The sequence below is a fragment of the Sminthopsis crassicaudata genome, chromosome 2 (assembly GCF_048593235.1).
Source record: "Sminthopsis crassicaudata isolate SCR6 chromosome 2, ASM4859323v1, whole genome shotgun sequence".
Classification (NCBI taxonomy): domain Eukaryota; kingdom Metazoa; phylum Chordata; class Mammalia; order Dasyuromorphia; family Dasyuridae; genus Sminthopsis; species Sminthopsis crassicaudata.
Window position 1 is genome coordinate 434,092,977 of NC_133618.1, and position 21,900 is coordinate 434,114,876.

A 21,900-nucleotide genomic window follows, 5' to 3' on the forward strand; every position below is an offset into this window, starting at 1 on the left:
GGCATAAAAACCTGAGTTTAAATTTGGCTTTGGAGATTTCCTAGCTGTGTGATCAGAGCAAATGACTTTGCCGCTTTCGTATCTGTAAAATGAGCTGGACAAGGAAATGGCAAGAAAACCCCAAACAGGATCACCAAGAGTCAGGCATGAACAACAATAAGTGATATGAAATAAGGGTCAAATGGTAGACTGTTGTCAGATTATGGAGGACTCATAATGCCATTCTATGTTCTAAAAATAGTATAAAGTTCCTGGAGGTTTCTGAGAAGGAGAATAACCCGGTCAGACACATGCCTTAGGAAGATTGTTTTAAGTGGCTGTTTGAAGAATGAATTGGAAAGAGAGAGATTGGGGACAGGGAGTCTAATTAAGGAACTGTTATAATGGTCCAAGTGAAAGGTAAGAGACTGAATGGGAATGAAGTCTATGTGAGTTGAAAGGATAGGTACAAAAGGTCCCACCGAAGGAAGGCCATTGGGACTCAGCAACTGACCATCTGGGAAAGCAGGGAAGGAGAGGGAAAAGTGATGGCTAATTCTAATGTGGGTGACTGGAAGGATGTGTCCTCCATAGAAATAGGGAGTTTGAAAGGACACAAAGGAAAGGAAATTGAGAGGAAATCTGTCTGGAGCTGTCCTGCAGGGGCACAGGTGATGTGAGACCGAAGTTCAAGAAATGGACAAGCTGAATATTTAGTTTAGGGAATTGTCAGCAGCAAGATGAGAGATGAACCCTTAGTACTTAGTAGTTGAGGAGATCACCACACAGAGAAAGAAACCTTAATAAAGAGAGAAAAAAGAGACTCCTGGTCGAGCCTCAGGCAACCCCCCACTCTTAGAAGACAGGAGATGGATGTGACTCAGAAAAGGAGCAGCCAACAGGTGGGCTGAGAATTGTCAAAATAAAACAATTGTCACAGAATCCAAAGGCATGCGGAGCGTATCCGGGAGGAGAGGGAAAGACCAGCGGTCAGAACTGCAGCAAGATGAAGGATTTAGCCAGCTATGATCTCCAGAAGTGAAGGACCAAGAAATGGCAGTCAGAGAGCCTGCAGTGAAGAGACCAAGAGAGCTGAGACCCCCAGCTGAGTGGGGGGAGTTCAAAGCCAATGGTCAGGGAAGAAGTGGGGTGGGACTGGAGACAGCTCTCCCTGGGAATTTGGAGGTGAAAGGGAGAAGAAGGATGGAACGTAGCCTGAGAGGAATCCAGCAGTTGGGCTAGCCAGCTTGCCCAGGTTTTCTCTGAGGACTCCTCCCCTCCCTGTCTCCCACCCCCTCAAATGTGGGGCCTTCCAGAATCAGAGGCTAATGGGGTTTAAAGAGAAGGGAATATAAGAGACCAAATAGTCCAACCCTTTTGTTTTACAGAAAAAATAACAGGTTCAGTAAAGGGACACGGCTTGTCCAAGACCACATAAGTAGGAAGTAGTGACAGCTGGCGCTGGAAGTGAGGCCCTTGGAGAAGCAGCATAGGCCTGGTAGATGGGGCATCAGATGGAGTTGGATCTTGCTTCAGACACTGAGCAACTGTGTGACCCCGGGCAAGGCACTTAACATCTCTGGGCCTCGGTTTCCTTAGCTGTAAAATTAAGCAGTTAGCCTCGAACCTCTAAGGTCCCACCCACCTCTAAGTCTATAATATTTATACATCACTTTCACTGTGGGTCTTTGAGAGAAACAGATTTTGTACATGAGAAATAACGCAAGTTCTGCCCATAAGAACAGAAAATATTTCCTTATTGTTTATGACACAGAGATGTTCCAAGGGGCCGGGGGAGGAGAGGGGAGACAAAAGGTATCGCACAGAGACTCTCTTCCCAATTTCTTCTCTTCTAGGAATCAGTCTCCTGATCCCTCCAGATGCCATTCCCCGGGGAAAGATCTACGAGATATACCTCACTCTGCATAAGCAGGAAGATGTGAGGTGTGGACATAACCTGGGCCTTCTGGGGAGGGGGAAGGGGAGGGGTCTGTCCCAGCCCTGCAGCTATCAAGGGAGAGGGAGGTTCAGCTTGGCCCCCTTCCCATCGTGCTGCAGCCCAGCCCTGATCCTTGGTCGCCAGCCTGGCCCAGCCCATCTGCCAGGGAAGAGCTGTGGGAGGGGTACCCTCGTTCCCTTGGGACAGCTTGCCCTGGATCAAGATAATTGTTCTTCGGGCCTTTGCCCTTCCCCCACTGATGCCTTTCCTCCCCTCCCCTGCCCCATATTTTCCTACTTGAGGCTGCCCCTAGCTGGCTGCCAGACCTTGCTGAGCCCCATCATTAGCTGCGGGCCTCCCGGCGTCCTGCTCACTCGGCCAGTCATCCTTTCCATGGACCACTGTGGAGAGCCCAGCCCTGAGAACTGGAGTCTGCGGCTCAAGAAACAGTCTTGTGAGGGCACCTGGGAGGTGAGAGGCTGGGCCAGGCAGGGAAGGTGTGAGTGGCCCTGAGGTACAGGCCCCTCAGGGTGCAGCAGGGCTCTGGTAACCGCTCCCTTCCCCCAGGATGTGCTGCACCTGGGCGAGGAGTCACCTGCCCACCTCTACTACTGCCAGCTGGAGGCCCGAGCCTGCCACGTCTTCACGGAGCAGCTGGGTCGCTTCGCCCTGGTTGGGGAAGCCCTTAGCTCGGCCGCAGCTAAGCGCCTCAAACTTCTTCTATTTGCCCCAACGGCCTGCACCTCCTTGGAATACACCATCCGTGTCTACTGTCTCCACGACACGCATGACGCGCTGAAGGTGCTGGCCTGGTCCCAGCAGCGCCTCCTTGCCAGAAGCCCCCTGCCATTCCTCCTGCCCCGGGGACAATCAGCCTCCTCCCCTGTCTGTAGCAGCATGAGCACTGGGGTCCCCTGGGCAGGTGGGAGTGGGGAGCATGGAGGGGAAGGTTCCTGAAGTGGGGGCAGTTTGGGACCTTGAGGACCCTTTCAGCTCTTCAGTGTTTGTTCCCTGGAGTATGACAACTGGCCTTCCTTATCTGTGGGGCAGGAGGTGATCCAGCTGGAGAAGCAGATGGGGGGACAGCTGATCGAGGAGCCCCGGGTCCTCCACTTCAAGGACAGTTACCACAATCTACGCCTCTCTATCCATGATGTACCCAGCTCCCTGTGGAAGAGCAAACTGCTTGTCAGCTACCAGGTGAGGGATGGAGATGTGCTCCAGATGGGGGCACCCACCTCCTTGGGGCTTGGGTATCAGTCTGACCAAGATAAGGAATGACAGCTCATCCAGAGGGCATACCGCCAAGCCCAGAGGGTGCCCACAGGAGAGAAGCAACTGGGCCTTTGCCCACACACAACATCGCCTCCTAGGGAAATTTCTCAGGGCTCTCCATTCTCCCATTTGTGCCTCAAGGAATCCTACCAGTACATCCAGCTAGTATTTTCTTCAGGAGGCTTGTCCCTTGCTGGGTTACTGGGCTGTGTAGTTGAGCAGGAAAAGCTAAAAGGGCAGATTTAGGCAGATTTAGACTTGATATAAGGAAAAACTTTCTAACAAATGGAGAAATTCCAAAGTAGAATGGGCTGCCATAAGAGATAGTAAAGTCTTCAGTCAGAAGTTAGATGAACATTGACACATGTCATTGTTGGGATCTTTGAGGAGGTGGGGTGAAGAGCTCGGATTAGATGATCTCTGTTGCCTTGTCCAATCTTCCAATTGAGATCTCACTAAGAACTTTTTCCCAATTTTAATTATTTCTCTACTGGAATCCTCCACAGCTCCCTACTGAAAGGTCTGACTCTAGCCAACAGAAGTCCTGGGCTCATGATTCCCTTGTATCCCAAACCTTCTCAGGCCTTCCGCCCCTTTCTTTTAAACAGATAATAGGCCATTCAAAAAGTGTTTCTTTCCACCAACAGTGCATTAGGGTCCCACTTTCCCATGTCCCCTCCAACATTTGTCATTATCTTTTCCTATCATCTCAGCCGATCTAATAATGTGAGGTGGTACCTCAGAGTTGTTTTAATTTGCATTTCTTTAATCAGTAATGATTTAGAACATTTTTTCATATGACTATAGATAAGTTTTAATTTTTTCATCTGAAAATTGTCATTCATATCCTTTGACCATTTATCATTTGGGGAATGACTTGTATTCTTATAAATTTGACCTCGTTCTCTGTAATTTTAGAAATTAGATCTTTATCAGAAATACTAGCTATAAAAGTTTTTTCCCAGATTTATGCTTCCGTTCTAGTCTTGGTCACATTGGTTTTGTTTGTACAAACATTTTGTAACTTAATGTAATCAGTTACACATTTTTCATTTCATAATGTTCTCTAGTTTTTCTTTGGCCTTATTTTTTTCTCCAAAGATCTGAGAGGTAAATTATTCCTTGCTCTCCTAATTTATTTATAGTTATCACTCTTTATGCCTAAGTCATGTACCCATTTTCACCTTAGTTTGATGTGGAGTATGAGATGTAGATCTTTGCTGAGTTTCCAACTTATTGTTTTCCAATTTTCCCAGCAATTTTTGAGTTTTTAATCCCAGAAGGTAGATTCTTTGAGTTTATCAAACAGTAGATTACTATAGTTATTGATTATTGCTGTCATGTGTAGCTAACCTATTCCATTTATCCACCCCTCTATTTCTTAACCAGTACAAGATGATTTTGATGACTGCTATTTTATAATGGAGTTTTAAGTTTGGTACTGCCCCTATTATCTATTATATATAAGTGAGATTTTTCTGCCTGGGTTTTCAAGGCCATCCACAGTCTAGCACCAGCCAATTTCTTATTTTCAATCCTATTATTAGCCTTCTTCACGTTCTGGGCTCCAGCCCAAGCAAAAGCACTTTCTGCACCTGACCCAACCAAACTAGGCTCTCCATCCATGACATTATGTCTTCCCTCTTCCTGGAAAATCCCTTTTCTTATTTTTTTACCTATTGAATTCCTACCCATTAATAAAAGCCCATCTAGCTCAATTAGAAGCAATTGGGGAGTCGTTTGGTTCCAACTAGTAGCTAGGCAGAAATACCTTGGCAATACACCCGACACATAGTTATTCAGGCTTGTTTTAAGGATCAGATGAACTATTTGCAAAGTGCCTAGTGCAGTGCCTAGCACACAGTAGGGCCTTAATATTTATTACCCTCTTCTCTTTTTATTTAAAGACATTCAGTGACAGAGAAGCCACTATCTTTCCAAGGCAGCTTGCCCCACTTTTGGACGCTTGGGATTGTTAGGAGAAAGTTAGAGTGAACTATCTCCACCCATTGCTTCTGAATTTGTCATAGGACAAAAGCAGAACGCATTCGATTTAATTCTTCTTGCATACAACAGCTCTCAACTAGTAGAAGGCAATTGTAATTCTTACATCTTCACATCTTCAGGTTAAATGTCCTTAGTCCTTCCACACATCCTCTGTCCTGGTTACCTTGTTCTATATAGGCTTTAACTTGTCAGTGGCTAATGTGATGCCTAGGACCAAACATAGTCCAGATTCCTGGGGTCAAAGGGACAGGAACTATTCTTCCATTGTTCTGAGTTACTGGCTTTTCAATGTTTAATCTTTAGGTCTGAGCCTTCATACAGTTTGGAATTTTCCTAATTGTACTACTGCCTAGACTCTTGCCTATATGTCTCCATTTCATCCACAAAGATAATACAAGACACTGTCAAATGCTATTCAGGTATTTGCTGTGTTAAGCATTACCAGTTATTTTGTCTTATATGACCTGTTATAATGAATCCATGCTGAGTTTTAGTGATCATTTGTTGTCCTTTCACACATCATCCAACTCATTGTGATTTGCAGACCATAATGTCCATGGAGTTTTCTTGGCAAAGGTAGCGGAATAATTTGGCATTTAACTCTCTAGTAAATTTGTGATTACCTCCTTAAAAAAAATAAAAAAACAAAACAAAAAAAAACCCTTCCTAATCTTGTTTTTATATATATGAGACCTCTTTCCATCCTATCCCCCTTTAGAAAACAATGCCTTATTATAAAGAATTGAAAAGACATCAGCACTCATATTCACTCTTCTCTGCAAAAAGTTACAGGAGGTGACGACTCATCTCTCTTTGGGGACAGGCTTAATTATTATCATTTCGTAGCATTGTTTATTGATTTGTTTTTTCAATCATGTCCAACTCTTCATGACCCCATTTGGGGTTTTCTTGGCAGAAATGTTGAGTAGTTTGCCATTTCCTTCTTCAGATCATTTTACAGATAAGGAAATTGAGGCAAATAAGGTTAAGTGACCTGCCCAGGGTCACATAGCTAGGAAGTATATGAGACCAGATTTGAATTCATGTTTTCCTGACTCCAGGTCTGGCCACCTAGCTCCTCCCATTCTTTGTTGAGTATTTGTTTTCTTGGTTCTTCTTGCTGTACTTTTATTAGTTTATGTCTTGTCATGCTTTTACCTTATAGAAGATAAGCTGCCCACTAATTATCCTTTATTTGACCAGCACACCATTTTTTCTGTCATAAATTTTTCCAATCACTTCCCTTACCCCACATTTCTTTTGTAATTTATTTGTAGTATGTTGCAATGCACTGACATACACCATGTTCCTTTCCATTGCCCAGTGAATAATCCTCATCTCTGTCCTCAGAAGCTACAGTATTTCATAGCTCACTATTGTCCAGCACAGGAAGAATTGGCCCCCAACATAGACTTGAGAACAGCTGCATTCCCTTTGTCCTTAGCATTCATCCCCAGCTTCATACGGCTTCTGAATTTTTTGTTTCTTTAACCAATGAATTCATTGGTGGTGCTCCTCTTGCTTTGATCTTTTAAATGTGCCCTTTATAAATCTCAGATAGTGTGGTCCCTCCAGTCACATCTGTCTTCATGATTCAGGGTGACAATGATGTCAGTCTGGCAGGAGGTCTCCAGTAGAGTGCCTCAAGGATCTGTTGTTGGTCTTAATTGTTAATAACACTTTTATTAATTGCTTGGATAAAAAAGTACAGGTGACACAAAGTAGTCATGGAAAGCTGGCATTATAACTGAAAGAGAGCACAGGACTGAAACTAAGATGATGAGATTTAATTGGGATAAGTGTCAAATCTTATAGGTGGGTACCAAAAAACCCTCCTTCCAACTTCCAAATTACAAGGTGGAGTTCACCCTGTCTTTCTATTTCCTCTTTGAAATGAGAACAATGATACTTTCACTACATCCCTCACAGACTTGTTAGAAAAACACTTTGTAGACTTTGAAGTGATCTGGAAATGGGAGCTGGAAATTCTCTGGCTTCTCCAGGTTTAGGGCTCTGAAAAGTATCAGCACCAGACTTGCCACCCGATGCATGAATGGTTGGCCTGGTGCAGTGCTCAAACCTCCTGTCCCCTGACCCTGCATTCCCCATGGCCGCTGGTGGATCTGGCCCTGGACCCCCAGACTCCCCTGTTCTAAACGTTCTTCTCCTCCCTCCTCCAGGAGATCCCATTCTATCACATCTGGAATGGTGGGGCTCAACAGTTCCTTCACTGTACCTTTACCCTGGAGCGCTTCAGCCCCAGCACCACTGACTTAGCCTGTAAGATCTGGATCTGGCAGGTGGAGGGCGATGGGCAGAGCTTCAATGTCAACTTTAACATCAACAAGGTGGGAGAGGGAAGGGGGACAAGGACCCTTCGTTGTCATCCCTGCCACCATCAGCACCTCAGATTGCCTGTTCTCATCCCTCTCCCTTATCTGGAACCAGGTTGAGAGTTGGAGGGAGGAGATCCTAGCCCAACCCTCTCATTTGTCAGGGGTGCAAGATAAAGTTTTAAGGCCCAGATGGGATGGCTCCTTCCTCTAGGAAGCCCTCCTTGACCCCACTGGCCCACAGTGAACTCTTTCATCTTCTCCTGCTGCCCTTTTAGAACCACGCATTTGGGCTCTCAGATGGTCCATGGCTTGAAGGCCCTGTGTAGGGGCACTCGGCTGACTCGGAAGGACGAGTCACTGGAGCTAACGAGAATTCCTTCCTGTCACAGGACACAAGATTCGCCGAGTTGTTGGCTCCAGACAATGAAGGGGGGGTCCCAGCCCTGGTGGGCCCCAGTGCCTTTAAGATACCCTTCCTCATCCGTCAGAAGATCATCAGCAGCCTCGACCCACCTTGTGGCCGGGGAGCTGACTGGCGAACTCTGGCCCAGAAACTGCACCTGGACAGGTAGGTAGAAGTGGGAGGTGAGGAAGGCTGGAGTTGGTGCCAGTTAGGGAGGGACCTTCTGAGCCTAGGGGCCATGAGGTCTGCCCCAGTTCCTTTCTCATTTCTTCTACTCACTTAGTATTTTCCTTAGGGTGAGCTGGGAGGCAGCAGGTGGGAAAGGATTCGCTGGAGAGGGATGCCCTCTAGAGCCCCTCAGGGGAGGGCCAAGGCCGGGCTGACTGACACACCATCTTCTCCCCCTGCAGCCATCTTGGCTTCTTTGCCTCCAAGGCCAGCCCCACCGCCATGATCCTCAACCTATGGGAGGCCCGGCACTTCCCCCACGGCAACCTCAGCCAGCTGGCGGCTGCCGTGGCCGACTTGGGCAAACAGGACACTGCCCTCTTCATGGTGTCTGAGGCCGAGTGCTGAGCCCGAGGCCAGGACTGGCTCCCCGCACATGCACCAGCATCAGTGGATACCTTGGGCATGGGCCAGAGGCAAGGTGGGGAGCAGGGATGGCACCCCTGAAATGATGCCCACCCCTGCTGTCTCTCCTTTTTGCTTTGTGCCCAGGGAGCCCCTTCTCACAGCCATGACTGGGCCAAGTTAGCTTCCCCCAGCCCTTCTCGAGGGCTCCTCCCTGGCCATCCCACTGCCCCGGGTTGGGCCTTGAGCACGTTGGGGATGGGTACCAGTCATTGACACAGCATCACCCAGAGCTGGGGGCTGAGTCCAGCAGGAAGGAGGGAAGAGAATCGCCCCCAAGGCCAGGAGAGGGATCTCGGCAGGTCCGGAGGCAGATGGCACGTGTGTCTGCGTGTGTGTGTGTCATGCTACCTCTCCCTCCACCCCTCCCTTGGGGTTACACATACACATGGACACAAACACGGGAGTCGGGGAATGGGGTCACCTCGCCCACCCAGAGCTGGGCCTTATGCAAACATTTCTGTGCCTGTGGGGGGGAGCAGGTCTGAGGGGGGCCCTCTCCCCCGACCAGGGGGGGGCCCAAGCCCAGGATCATCCTCGTCAGCTGCGGGGTCCCGGCCCGTGTTGTGGAAGCTCAGGGGACTGGGCGCCCAGCCACCCCCCGTGGTTCACCCCCGGCTTCTGTCTGTGCTCTCCTCACGTGTCACCTCCCGGATCCCTGTCTCGTGCACACTCACCCACTCACGGTAGACATGTACCTCAAGACACCCCGCCATCTCACATCCGTGCATCGTGTCGCACACGTGCCCCACACGTGCCTCTCACTGGCAGCAGTGCTGCTGCTCCCATCCCCACAGGGACACAGGCTTGCTCCTCTCCTCCCCTGCCCCCTTCCGTCCCCCTCCCCCCCAGCAGCAGGGAGGGCCCGGTCCTGCTTGGCTAAGGGCTGCTTTAGGCCCCAGCCCAGCCCCTTCCCTCATCCCCCAGCCCCTCCTCAGGCCCTGCGGGGCGGGTGTATATGCAAAGGGAGTCATGCGTTGTACATTGGCGAGTGTCTGTGCTGTAGTGTGTCCGTCCCTGGTCCCTGGAGCCGGGGCAGGCCCAGCCCTCACCCTGCCCCAGTGCCCCTCACACAGGGCGTGTTGTGTAAAGACCGTTTCTTTTTCTAATTCTGTATTCAAAGTGCATTCAAGTACTTACACTTGGCCTTATGTACATACAGCCTTGCCCGGCCGGGCACGTAGGGATTTTAGCGGACGTGAATAATGTAAATAAATGATATATATATTGCTAAATGGTCTCCCTTCTGTGGGGGCAGTGGGGAGGATGGGGAGGGCAGGGGAGAAGGAGCCCCTCCATCGGCCGCAGGACGGAGCGGAGGGAGGCGGCCGGCCCGGGTGACCCGGAGGCCGCGGGGTCCCAGAGCCGGCCCGAGCAGCGGGGGAGGGGGGCGACGCTCTCATGACTGAGCGGCTCTGGCCAGACGGCAGGCCACGGCGGTGACCAGGGCGGCCCCCTTCCCGGAGCCGTCCTCGGACGGCAGGAACCTGACGGAGCAGCGCGGGGCCAGCTGTCGCACCGTGTCCTTCACCTGCTCCGAGAAGCTGGGGGGAGGAAGCAGGCGCGGGCTTGAGTAGGGGCGGGTGTCTCCCCGCCCCCTCCTCAGACCCACACTTACTGGGGGTGCAGCTTGTAGAGGGTGCCGTCCACGCCCACGGTCACGCTCAGCGCGGCCAGGCCGCGGTTCTCGCGGATCTTCTCCACCACGGCGGCCACCCCGGCCCCGCAGAGCTTCGCCGCGCGCCGGGACACCGCCTGACACACCTCCCGCACCAGCAGCGCGTCCTCGCAGTTCGCCGGCAGGCCCAGCTTCTCCAAGATGGCCCGCACCTGCCACCTCTCTAGATCACTGCCGGGAGAAAGGTCCCCGTTTCCGCGGGCCGGCCTCCCTCCCCTCCCGCGGCTCCCAGCGCACCCCCAGCCATCCGCGTGCTCCCCAGCTGGGCAGGGCCGGCGAGAACGGTTCTGCACCTTTCGATCTCAGACAGGAACTTGGTCTTGATAATGTCCTTGGTCTGAAGACGCGGGAACACCTGGCCACAGAACAGGACCCCGAGGCGGGTCAGGTGCAGGAGGACCTGGCGGACGATCTCACCCAGATACATGCCGCTGATGAGCTTTTCGTACCTGGCCCAGGTGGACGGGGAGGTTAGCCGCAAGCCGCGGCCTTTCCCTCTCCCCATCAACCCCGAGCTCCGCCCAGCCCCCAACCCTGGGATCGCTCAGGCCCAACCTCTTCAGTCCAAGTCATCCCTTAGTTTAGCATCCTGGCCCCGCCCTCCAGGCCCCGCCCCAGTCCGCCCTCCCGGCCCCGCCCCAGCCTCCCGGCCCGGCCACCTCCCGGGTCCCTGCACCTCTGCTTGCCGGGGTTGATGGAGGCTTGGTCCACACTAATGTCAAAGGGCGTATAGAATTCTTGGAGCGCTGCGCCGTCATCCCCAAAGGCTCCCCACTCCATGTTGATGCACATGCGGCCCCCGTCCCCAGGCACAGCGGACACGTTGCTGAGCTCCTCCATGTAACACGCGTTGGTCCCAGTTCCTAGGAGAGGCAGGGCCGGGCCCTGATCCGTACAGCCGCCGCCGAATCCCGTCCCCCCAGGTCTCCCCCTCCTTTCCCAGGCTGGAAACTAGTCACCCCGTTTGTCCACCCTTTAATTCAATTAAGAAAACATTTCCGGGTCTCTACTGCGGGCAAGGCCCCGCGCCAAGCTCGGAGGGCACGCCTGAAATTCAGGGCGCGACATCCCGAGTCGGGGGTCTTAGGTTTCCTCCCGGACGCTGCCGGGTGCTAGCTATGTGACCTTGTAGCAGTGCGGACAGGGGACAACTTCCCTGGGAATTAGCTTTCTCTGTAGCAGTGAGGGGTCTCTCCCCTCGCCCAACCCGCCTCAGCAACCCCCCATGACCGTCACCCCTCACCGCTCGGGGAGCTCCAATGGGGCTCTCTCACCTCCCCCCGGATCGTTTCTAAACTTCTTCGTTTGGCATTTAAAGCTTGGGCCCCCCTCCCCCTTCTACCCTTCTCACACCTTATTCTCAGGCACTCTCAGTAACCCAGCTAAAATGGCCTATTTGCAATCGCTTCTCCACAGCACTCTTCCTTGTCTACATCCTTGTGCCCGGGCTGCCCCCCCCAGACACAAACCCCCACATACACAAACCCCACTCCTGCTCCCTGGCTTCCATCCTAACCAGACTCAGATCCCCCTTCCCAGAAGGCCGGTTACCGGTTCCCATCTGCAGCTATTAATGCCTTCCTCAGTCACCTCCGTCAACTCCGCATAACTCTCTATGCGCCTAGTTATTGCTTTGTCTCCTCCACCAGAGTGCAAGCTCCCCGAGGACAGCTACTGGTTTTTGTCTGAATTTGTCCACTAGTGCTTAGCGCAGCTTCTTGACTCAATCCCTATTCTTAGTGTCAGAAATGGGGATAAGACGGAATCCAAATGATCATAATACACGGATCATACTACACGGCCCTAAGAACTGGGCTGTGAAAGGGCAACACTGACCAAGGGCTCTGGGGGAGACCAGATAAAGGCAGTCCCCAGCTAAAGCCCCACCTTCTGCAGGGGGACTGGGGAGGTCCGGCCTCCGCTGTATAAGGCCTTGGAATCGTTTGCTAAGCAAAGACAGGGACGATGAGCTGACAGCTAGGTACAACCTCCCCAGCGTGAGTTTTGTTAGTTGATAATTTTGTTCGGCCCCTAAATGATGTTATAAATATCCACATGGCAGCAGAAGGGTTCCCTCCATCCCTGTTCTCCAGGAAAACTTCCCCAGTCCTCATTCTCGTGCCTTGCCTCTGTTGGTTATTTCTGATTTGGACTCTATCTCTGGCTTGTTAATTTATAACTGTTTCCCATCCTGTTTCCCGTTAGTTTTCTTTGTATCCCCAGCACTTCATGCCTGGCACTTGGTAGGTACTTAATGTTTATTGACTGACTTCTCCAAGTAGGGGGGTACAAAGAAAGCAGTCCTAGCCTTCAGAGGAATCCGCACTCCAATGGAGGAATATATGGATTATGTACAGTAAGATACATACAGGATGCAACTGAGTTACTCGAAGAGGAAGAGAGGAGGGGCCGGGAACGACCTCTTGCAGAAGGGAATATCTGAGATGAGTGTTGAAGGAAGCCCAGAGGCAGAGATGAGGGAGAGCATCCCAGGAAAGGGAACACCAGGAGGTCAGGGTCACCAATCAGAGTATGGGAAAGGGAACAAGGTATAAGAAGACTGAAATATAGGGGGGGGGCAAGCTGTAAGGATTATAAAAGCCAAATAGGGAACTTTGTATTTGATCCTGGAGATACCAAGAAGGTACTAGAGGACACTGAGCTGGATGAGAGGGAACATGGTCAGATTTGCATTTTATTGCATTGAAATCTGAGTGGGGGGTGGTCTGGCACAGGAAGACCCCATCAAGAGTTGTCCCAATAGTCCAGGTGTGAGGCAATAAGGGCCTTCTCCAGAGTGGAGGCAGTGACAGAGGAAAGAAGAGAACATATTCTAGAGATAAAATAAAAGTAACACTGGCAGGCCCCTGGCAACACATTGAATATGGGGGCAGGGGGAAGAGAGAGAACTGATGAGGACTGGGAGGTGATGCCCAGACAGAACTAGGAAGTTGGGAAAAGGAGGTTTGAGGGGGTGAGCGTCAAACAGTTCAGTTTGGGGCCGATTCTGCCTGTTGCAGGGGTGGCAGTGTGGCTGGTGGGACCCTGCTTTCTCCCACTTTCTCAGATCCGGGTCAGTGCAAAAGAGGAGTTGGTTGTGCAGTTTGGGGTCCCGTGAGGACAACTTCTGGAGATTCCTGCCTTCCGGTCCCCTTATTTCTTCTGCTTGTACAGAAACCTAATTTGCTACTAGTCACAGAGGAAAGACCACCACAGAGGCCCAGAAGTGTTTGGGGACTTTCATGTTGACACACGAGTTCCCAAGGAGCCTTTGTACCATGTAGCCCTGGCTGAACGCTCTGTGGGGAGGGGAGAGGATCTATGATGGCTTTGCCACTTGGGAGTGGGACTAGAGGAGGGAAGTTAGGGATCTGGATATGAATTATTTCATGATTGGGTGTAGTGGATAGGGAGAGATTTGGCTTCCTTGAGATCACCCTTCTATGGTGGGGCTTGAACTGATATTAAGGGACTAAGAACTAAATTGGTTGTTTCTATTTCTCACCAAAAAAAGAAGAGTTCAGTTTTGGATGTATTGAGTTTGCTGTGTCTAAGTTACCCTGTTCCAGATATGGCATTCAATGGGGTCTTAAAAGATGGAAAAGATTTCTGCAAGTGAAGAATGGGAGTTTACTGAAAGGAGTACCACTAAGGACCAAGCACTGAGCACAGTATGGATATAGAGAGAGTTATTGTATAGATGTAGTACAAATGTAGTATAGCATATAGAAATATAGAGGATAGTATAGATATATAGGGAGATAGTATATAATATAAATATAGTATAGAGAAATATAGATATATAAAGAAGATTATATATTTTATAATTACGTTATGTAGAGGATAGTAGAAATATAGAGACATAGTACAAAGATAAAGCATATATAATATAGAGATAATACATATAGAGGATAATATAAATATAGATATAGTATAGAGATAGAGAGGGTAGTGTAGATATATATATATATATATAAAATACATAATATATATATATATAGTATAATATATATGAAGAGGTTAGTATAGATATATAGAAATATAGAGATATAATATATAATATAGAGATATGATATAGAGATAATATAGAGATACAGAGGATAATATAAATATATATATAGTATACATATAGAGGGGAGACTATAGATATCTATATATATATAATATAAATATTGAGAGGATAGTATAGATAGGGATTAGTAGATACAGAAACCTGCTATAGAGGTAGTAGAGAGATATAATGGATAGGATAGAGATATAGAGGATAGTATAAATATATGGAGAGACACAGAGAAGATAATGCAGAGATAGAGAGATAAATAGGGGATAATATAGAGATTGTAGAGGATTGTATAGAGGACACAGAATATGTCCCACTGACGTACATAGAATGCATAATCTTTGCTTTTCTGCCAAACCAAGTAATAGCTGGCTCAGGCTGATCTTTGCACAAAAGAGAACATAGAAGAGCTCCAAGAATCCCTTTCTACTCTTCAGGTTTTTTGGAAGAATGAAATGTTCCTAAAAAGAAAATATGAAAGAAGGACTTCGAGATAAAACAAAAAATAAAAACAAAACAAAATTAAAAAAAAAAAAAGATGATCAAGAGAGTCAAGAGATAGGGGCTGCTAGATGGTATAGTGGATAAAACACTAAATAGCCCTGGATTCAGGAGGACCTGAATTCAAATCCAACCTCAGACACTTAACCCTAGCTGTGTGGTGCTGGGCAAGCCATTTAACCCTAATTGCTTCACACACACACACACACACACACACACACACACACACACACACACACACACACCAGGAGATAATTTTGATCATCAAGCTGGGCCAAGAATTTAGGGAAGATAGAACATGAGACACAAGGGAAAGAAAAGAAAGAAAAGCACTGAAGACCTAGAGGTAAATAAGGACATGAGATCATTCCCATAGAGAAGGAAGGTTGAGACTCACAGAAGGAAGCAACCATTTGCACTTCAAGGAATGGTTATATCCATCCACAGATGCCATCAGGAGAGATAGTCCAGTAAGCAGCAAGGGAAGAAGAGATGAGAAATGGTGGGTAATATTTGAGTCAGCATTGAAGAACAGAATTTGGATTTCTTAACAACAGCTTAAAATACAGAAATGATGGGTTTTTGGCTAGGAAAGGAGTACACTTAATAAGGGCTGGCAAAAACATGTATTTGTAGAATCTTTCAAATCTAATTAAAAGAGCTTTAAACCGAAAGAGAGGAAAGAAAGGGAAAATTGGCTACATATGTTTATCAACCAAAGAGAATAGCACCAGTGTAGGAAGAAAAAAAACAGCAGAGAATTTATAAAAGGAGCCAGAGATAAAATCTTCTGGAAGGAAGGAAGGGAGGGAGGGAGGGAAGGGAAGGGAGGAAGGAGGGAAGGAAGGAGAGAAGGAAGGAAGGGAGGAAAGGAAGGAGAGAAGGAAGGAAGGGAGGGAAGGAAGAAAGGGAGGGAAGGGAAGGAGGGAAAAGAGGAAGGGAGGGAAGGAAGGAAGGGAGGGAAGGAGGGAAGGGAGGGAAGGAAGGAAGAGAAGGAAGAAAGGAAGAGAGGGAAGAAAGGAAGGGAGGGGAGGAAGGGAGGGAGAGAAGGAATGAATTTATATGGACTCCTGGCTCATTGCCTCATTTTGATCCTCACAACAATCCTGGAAGGCAGGTGTTAATATTGTCTTCATTTCAAAGTTGAGGAAAATGAGGCAAACAGAAGTTGGATGATTTGCCCAGATCACACATCTAGTGTCTGAGGTTAAATTCGAACTCAAGTTTTCCTGAAAATAGGCCCAGCACTCTATCCATTGCATCGTTTTATTATCTCTAGCAAGATAAATAGGCAAAAAGTGAATGATGTACAAGAAAAACTAGAAATCCTATCACTAAGAAGAATCTTTATTTCATAGGTGTCACTAAGAGTTAAAATGGAGTGGGATCCACACAGGATGTGGTTCTGGAAAAATATACCTTATCAGGAAAGGCTGGGGTTAAGTGACTTGCCCAGGGTCACACAGCTAGGAAGTGTTCAGCGTGTGAGACCAGATTTGAACTCGGGTCCTCCTGAATTCAGGACTGGTGCTCTATCCACTGCGCCACCTAGGTGCCCCCAAACAAAACTTTTAAAAGAGAGACAGAAGAGCATCTTATATGAAGAAGGTGCTGGTGTGAGAGAGTCAAGGAAGCAAATGGGGGGGAGGGGCGCGGAGCAAAATGCAGGGCTGAGAGCATTGGAGTAAAGATGAAGAAAATGAAGAAGAAAAAGAAGAAAAGAAGCAGAAATTATAGGATTAGAGAGCTAGTCTGCAGATCTATTGAAAAGGAGTCCAAAGCTGGAGAGGGGCTAACACATCAGTTAATACAGCCTCTCATTTTACAACTGAAGAAGCTAGGTGATGTGCCAAAAGGTACCCTGGGGAGTAAGGGGTAGAGGCAGGACACAGATGTGTATTTTGGACAACTTTTCTTTTCTCTGCCTCTTTTTCTTCCCCATCTCCCATCTCTTCTCTTCTCTTCTTTTCTCTTCTCTCTTTCTCTCTTTCCTTTCCTTCCTCCTCTCTCTTTGTTTTTCTCTGTCTCTGTCTCTGTGTTTCTGTCTCTGTGTTTCTCTCTCTGTCTCTGTGTTTCTCTCTCTCTCTCTCTCTCTCTCTCTCTCTCTCTCTCTCTCTCTCTTTCTCTCTCTCTCTCTCTCTCTCTCTCTCTCTCTCTCTTTCTCTCTCTCTCTCTCTCTCTCTCTCTCTCTCTCTCTCTCTCTCTCTCTCTCTCTCTCTCTCTCTCTCTCTCTCTCCTCCTCTCCCTCTCTCTCTCTCACACACACACACACACACACCTTCACCCTGTGAGCCTAATAGATTTAAAAAATTTACCCTAATGATAATTTCATCCTTTCAAAGGAAGAAAAAGAAGAAGAGGTGGCAAGAAGAACTGCTTCTTTGGACTTGGTGGTGCTGATCAACAAGGAAGAAATGGTCACTGAAGTAGAAATGATGGAACTCTCAGGGCAAAGGCATTGTTAGGGAGGAGAGGAAGCCAGGTCACAGACTGGCATGCTCTCTAGATGTGAGGAAAGCTCATTTAAAGAGTTCTAGAGAAAGGATTGGTAGCATCCTATGATCTAAATTCTATATGGGAGATCTGCCTCAGGAAAAATAGGAAGACAGGAAAAAAAGATACAACAGAACCCCAAAATATTCATAGAAGCCCTCTTTGTGGCTAAAAGAACTGAAACAAAATGATTGCTCATCATTTGGGAACTGGCCAAAAAAACTGTGGCATATGGATGTAGTGTTATGACAAGTGGACAATGAGCATCCTCATAACATAAGGAGAAAAGAAGGGGGTTCTGGCCAAAAGGACTACCTGAGCTAAGACAGACTGTCCAGCTCCTCTGCGTCTACCCTAGCAAAAATCTAATACCAGCCTGAACAATGATCGAGAAACCACAATCAGTCATTTCCTACACCCCTGAACTGCACAAAAAGTCACCAAGACGTCCAAGGGAAATAGGAAAGAGTGCCTACCACAAAAGCTGGTCCCTCTGCTTACGCAAACAAGTCCAGCCACCCAGTGTGACCAGAGACATCAGGAGCCTGCAAAGCAAAGGAAACAAGGTTCCCTGGATGGAAAAAGCCCCAGATGGGGCAAAAACCCAGAGGAGTTACTGTGAAAGTTACTGGGAACATCCTCCAGCAACCTAGACATGGAATCGCTCAAACAAAAGTTCAGAGGCTCTAAGATCCCTAGCACTCTGAGCTGAGGTGCCAAAGATAACCTTAAAGGTCCAGCACTCTGAATCACAAAGATCCAGAAGGTCCTAACCCTAAGATGTAGAAGTCAGTGAAGAATCCAAGTAACCAGAAACAAAGACCAAGACCACCAACCACCCAACCTCAAAATGCCACAGAAGGCAGAGACCGACCTGAATTCAGTCTGAATTCAGTGAGTAAGACTTGGAGACATGAATAAACATAAAAGTATAACTAATGTGAAGAATTGTGATAGATCCAGAGCTATCCAGAAATCTAATCTCTGGGAATATTATCCAGCAACCTAGACATGGCAGCATTCAAACCAAAGTTCAGAGGCTCCAAGAGCCCCAGCATGACCTCACAGGCAACTACAGGCAAAGACTCAAAAGGGAAAAGGGAAAAAAAATTCCCCAAGAATTACATGAATATCTAGAATAAAGGAAGCAAGAGATTAAAAAAAAAGGTTCTGATGGAAAGAATTTGGAGAATAAATTGTTTAGAACACAAAATTAAAACCTTTGCCCAAGTAATGGAATTCCTAAAAATTATAATTTATCAGAGAGAAATCAGTGACTCCACAAAACAGCAAGAATTGAATAAAATCAAAAGATGGAAAAAATAGAAGAAAATGTTAGTTATCTGTAATTGAAAACAACTGATCTGGAAAGCAAGCCAAAGAGAAATGATTTAAGAATCATCAGAGATAAAAACAGACTCCCTGAAAGTTATGATTTTAAAAAGCTTAGATACTATATTTTAAGAAATCATAAATGGAAACTACCCAGATCTATTTAATTCTGATGGCGAAATGAAAATAGAGTGTAAGAATCTGCCAGTCACCTCCTGAAAGACACCCTAAAAATCAAAGTTCCTGGAATATCATAGTGAAAATTCAGAGCTTCTACATCAAAGAAAAATATTGTAATATCCAGAAAGAGTTCCAATACCAAAAGACCACAATAAAAATCACACAAGACCTAGAAATTTCCACTATAAGCAAGAAGAGATACAGTATTCCAAAAGGCAAAAGATAAAGGCTTACAACCAAGAATATTTTATCTTACACATTTTATTTTAATCTGGGCATAGGTGTAGAGGGGCAAGGGAGATGTAGAGAATGAACCTAAATAATCTTTAATTATTCCTGATGAAAAGATGAGAGATGATTAGAAATTATGAAATACGAACAGTAAATTTATTTGAGCAATTTGAAGGTGCTATATGATGATAAAAGGCTAGCATCCTCATAGGGGAAGAAAAAATAAATACTCTTTCAAAATGTTAATGTTTTTAAAGGGTATTGAGAGAGTTAAAAAAAATTCAGGAGATTGATTGGTTCTATTTTAAAAGTTTGAAGAGCAGAAAGGGAAGGTTAAGAGAAGAAAATACTAATATTGGAAAAAAGAATAAGAAGATGAAACTGTTTCTCTCAATTGTAGTATATGAGAAGAACATATAAACATAGAAGAGGTTGAAGAGAGTGGGTATTAGATGAACATTATTCTTCTTATAAACAAAGGAGAGTCAAGCATACACATACACACAAACAGAAATTCATCAAATTTAACAAGGAAAGAGGTGGGGATAGGGAGCAGTATTAAAAGAGAGGATAATACCTGGGAGGAAATAGTCTCAAATGAAAACAAAGGTACATCCTGATTTTGAAGCCAAAACTGAAGAAGAAAGGGCAAGGATAAGGAAGAAGGAGGTGGGTGGGAAGAGGAGAAGGAGAAGCCATTGCAATCATTTTTTTCATGTTCTAATTTGTACATGGAAATGATAGTCGTTTGTGGGTTTGGAAGTTTCTCAAATCTGGGATAAAAAAATTTTAGTAAAGAAATTTAGGAAAGTTCCAACAAGTAAGCTGGCCCCCAAATGGGGAACTTATGGAAGTTCGTAAACAAGAGTCACATTGGATAGGTAGACATAGATGGATTGCGGTCTGCATCTTTGGAGGGAACTTCTAAATTGCTGACTATTATGGATCCATTTGGATATTGAATATTTTGAGTGAAAAACAATGAACACAAAGAAGTGAGATAAACATAAAAAGATCTATATCAACGGATGCAAAATAAGTAGAGTTAAAAGAATAAACACAACTAAAACAATTCAGCTGAAAAAGACCACTAAAAAAAAAAGCCAAACTCTGAATGACTGAAAGACCATGGTCTTAGAAAACCATGGTCTTAGAAAACAAAGAATGAAACAAATCTCTTAACTCCCATCAGAGAGGCAGAGGGCTTTACTAGGGTTGAATGTCAGATAAGATCACTGTATTGAATATTTTGACCTAATAATTTTTCTTTGTTATAAGGGAAGTTTCAATCATAGGGGAAATTATTTGTTTTCAGAAATGACTGTGATTTAAACACAAAAGGCATCCATAAATAACATTTTTAAAATGACATCCTAAAGAGATGAACAGTAACAATTCTGATGAAGAAGAAAGGAAGTTGTTCCAATATAGATACACAAGGAACGGATCAACCAACAAAAGATGGCATTAGGAGATGAATATGAAAAAAAAAGGTGTTGGTCCTTGAAGATTAATATCCAGAGAGACAACCCAGAATGAAGACAAGAAAAACTCAGATAAAATTAGAATAAATAAGGATTTTGTTTTGTTTTGTTGTTTGTTTGGAGAGGATTGTTAAGAGAATCAAAGAAGGGAAGGGGCCCCTGCTTGGATTTGATGGAACAACAGAGGTCAGAATTACTGTTCTGCTTTTGTTCTGTTACCAAGAAAAATGATCTGTCAGCTAGCTAATAGGAAACTGAAAACCAGGGGAACAGATGGGGATAAGAAGAGATCCCTTAGTTTCTCTTGGCCAGTCCAATTGAGCTACATCCCAAGAGGCTAAAAGAACTGGCAGGTGTGATTGCTGAGCCACCATCAATGAACTTGAAAAATAAAAGCCAATGAGAAAGGTGTCTTAAGACCTGAAAAGGGCAAAAGTTAATCTAATTTTCAAAGACAGGGAAGATAGAATCTGAAAAGCATGCTTGTCTTATTGTTGTTTTTGTTCTTTTAGTTGCATTGAACTCTTCATGACCCCATTTGGGGTTTCCTTGGCAGAAATACTGGAATGGTTTGTTATTTCCGTCTCCAGCTCATTTTACAGATAAGGAAATTGAGGCAAACAGGGTTAAATGATTTGCTCAGACTCACACAACTAATAAGTGTCTGAGGCAAGATTTAGTCTCAATAAGATGAGCTGTCCATGATCAAATTCTGGCAAAAAAAAAAAAATTTAAATGTAAAAAATGCAAATAGCTAGTGAACCACATTAAAAAAAAAAAAAAAAAAAGGCAGAATGGCTTCCTCGAGAACTACATTAGCCTCATTGCTCATTCATGTGCCATTGTTAGGCAGCTGGATAATTCAGCCAACCATTCAGTATGATAATCTTTCATGCTATTCTTACGTCAAGTAGGAGAGCACAGGCTACACAAAAAGTAGAATAGTTAGGTGATTTGGAATAGACCCAAAGAGTTGTCCTTAATAGCTTGATAGGAGGTCTCTAATGGAGTGCCATGAAAATCTGCCTTAAGACCTATGTTTTTTAATATTTTGATTTGAATAAAGGCAGAGATGGCATGCTTATCAAATTTGCAGCTGACACAAAGTTAGGAGAGATAGATATGACTCTGGATATAAAAAGATCTGAACATACTAGAACATTAAGCCAAACCTAATAAGATGAAATTTTAAAAATATATTTTCATTAGTTAAAGATATTTAAATTACCGTTAAAATTATTAACATTCTTTTTTTTTAGTTCAAATTCTCTCCCTCCCTCCCATGATTCTCTCTCCTTGAAATGGCAAGCAAGATGATACTAAGATGAAATTTAATAGGACTAAATATAGTCTCTCAACCTCAAAAATT

The 21,900-nt window shown here is 45.9% G+C and overlaps 2 protein-coding genes across 6 annotated transcripts in view; one reads left to right on the forward strand and one right to left on the reverse strand.

The window, feature by feature from the left end:
• UNC5A (unc-5 netrin receptor A) overlaps positions 1 to 9,807 on the forward strand; it is a 99,294-nt gene extending 89,487 nt beyond the window's left edge. For all 3 annotated transcript variants that reach the window (XM_074292206.1, XM_074292204.1, XM_074292205.1), the window contains 7 exons: positions 1,836 to 1,923; positions 2,221 to 2,389; positions 2,486 to 2,719; positions 2,969 to 3,118; positions 7,381 to 7,548; positions 7,926 to 8,104; positions 8,350 to 9,807. In XM_074292206.1, the coding sequence (XP_074148307.1) occupies positions 1,836 to 1,923; positions 2,221 to 2,389; positions 2,486 to 2,719; positions 2,969 to 3,118; positions 7,381 to 7,548; positions 7,926 to 8,104; positions 8,350 to 8,515 (1,154 nt within the window). In that variant the 3' untranslated portion in view covers positions 8,516 to 9,807. The remainder of the gene's footprint in view (positions 1 to 1,835; positions 1,924 to 2,220; positions 2,390 to 2,485; positions 2,720 to 2,968; positions 3,119 to 7,380; positions 7,549 to 7,925; positions 8,105 to 8,349) is intronic.
• Positions 9,669 to 21,900, reverse strand: part of HK3 (hexokinase 3) — a 44,990-nt gene continuing 32,758 nt past the window's right edge. For 2 of the 3 annotated variants that reach the window (XM_074292202.1, XM_074292203.1), the window contains 4 exons: positions 10,927 to 11,113; positions 10,544 to 10,699; positions 10,191 to 10,421; positions 9,669 to 10,116 (listed from right to left, as the gene is read on the reverse strand). In XM_074292202.1, the coding sequence (XP_074148303.1) occupies positions 9,972 to 10,116; positions 10,191 to 10,421; positions 10,544 to 10,699; positions 10,927 to 11,113 (719 nt within the window). In that variant the 3' untranslated portion in view covers positions 9,669 to 9,971. Of the gene's footprint in view, positions 10,117 to 10,190; positions 10,422 to 10,543; positions 10,700 to 10,926; positions 11,114 to 21,900 lie in introns of those variants that run through there. The other variant, XR_012486707.1, reaches the window with a different exon arrangement.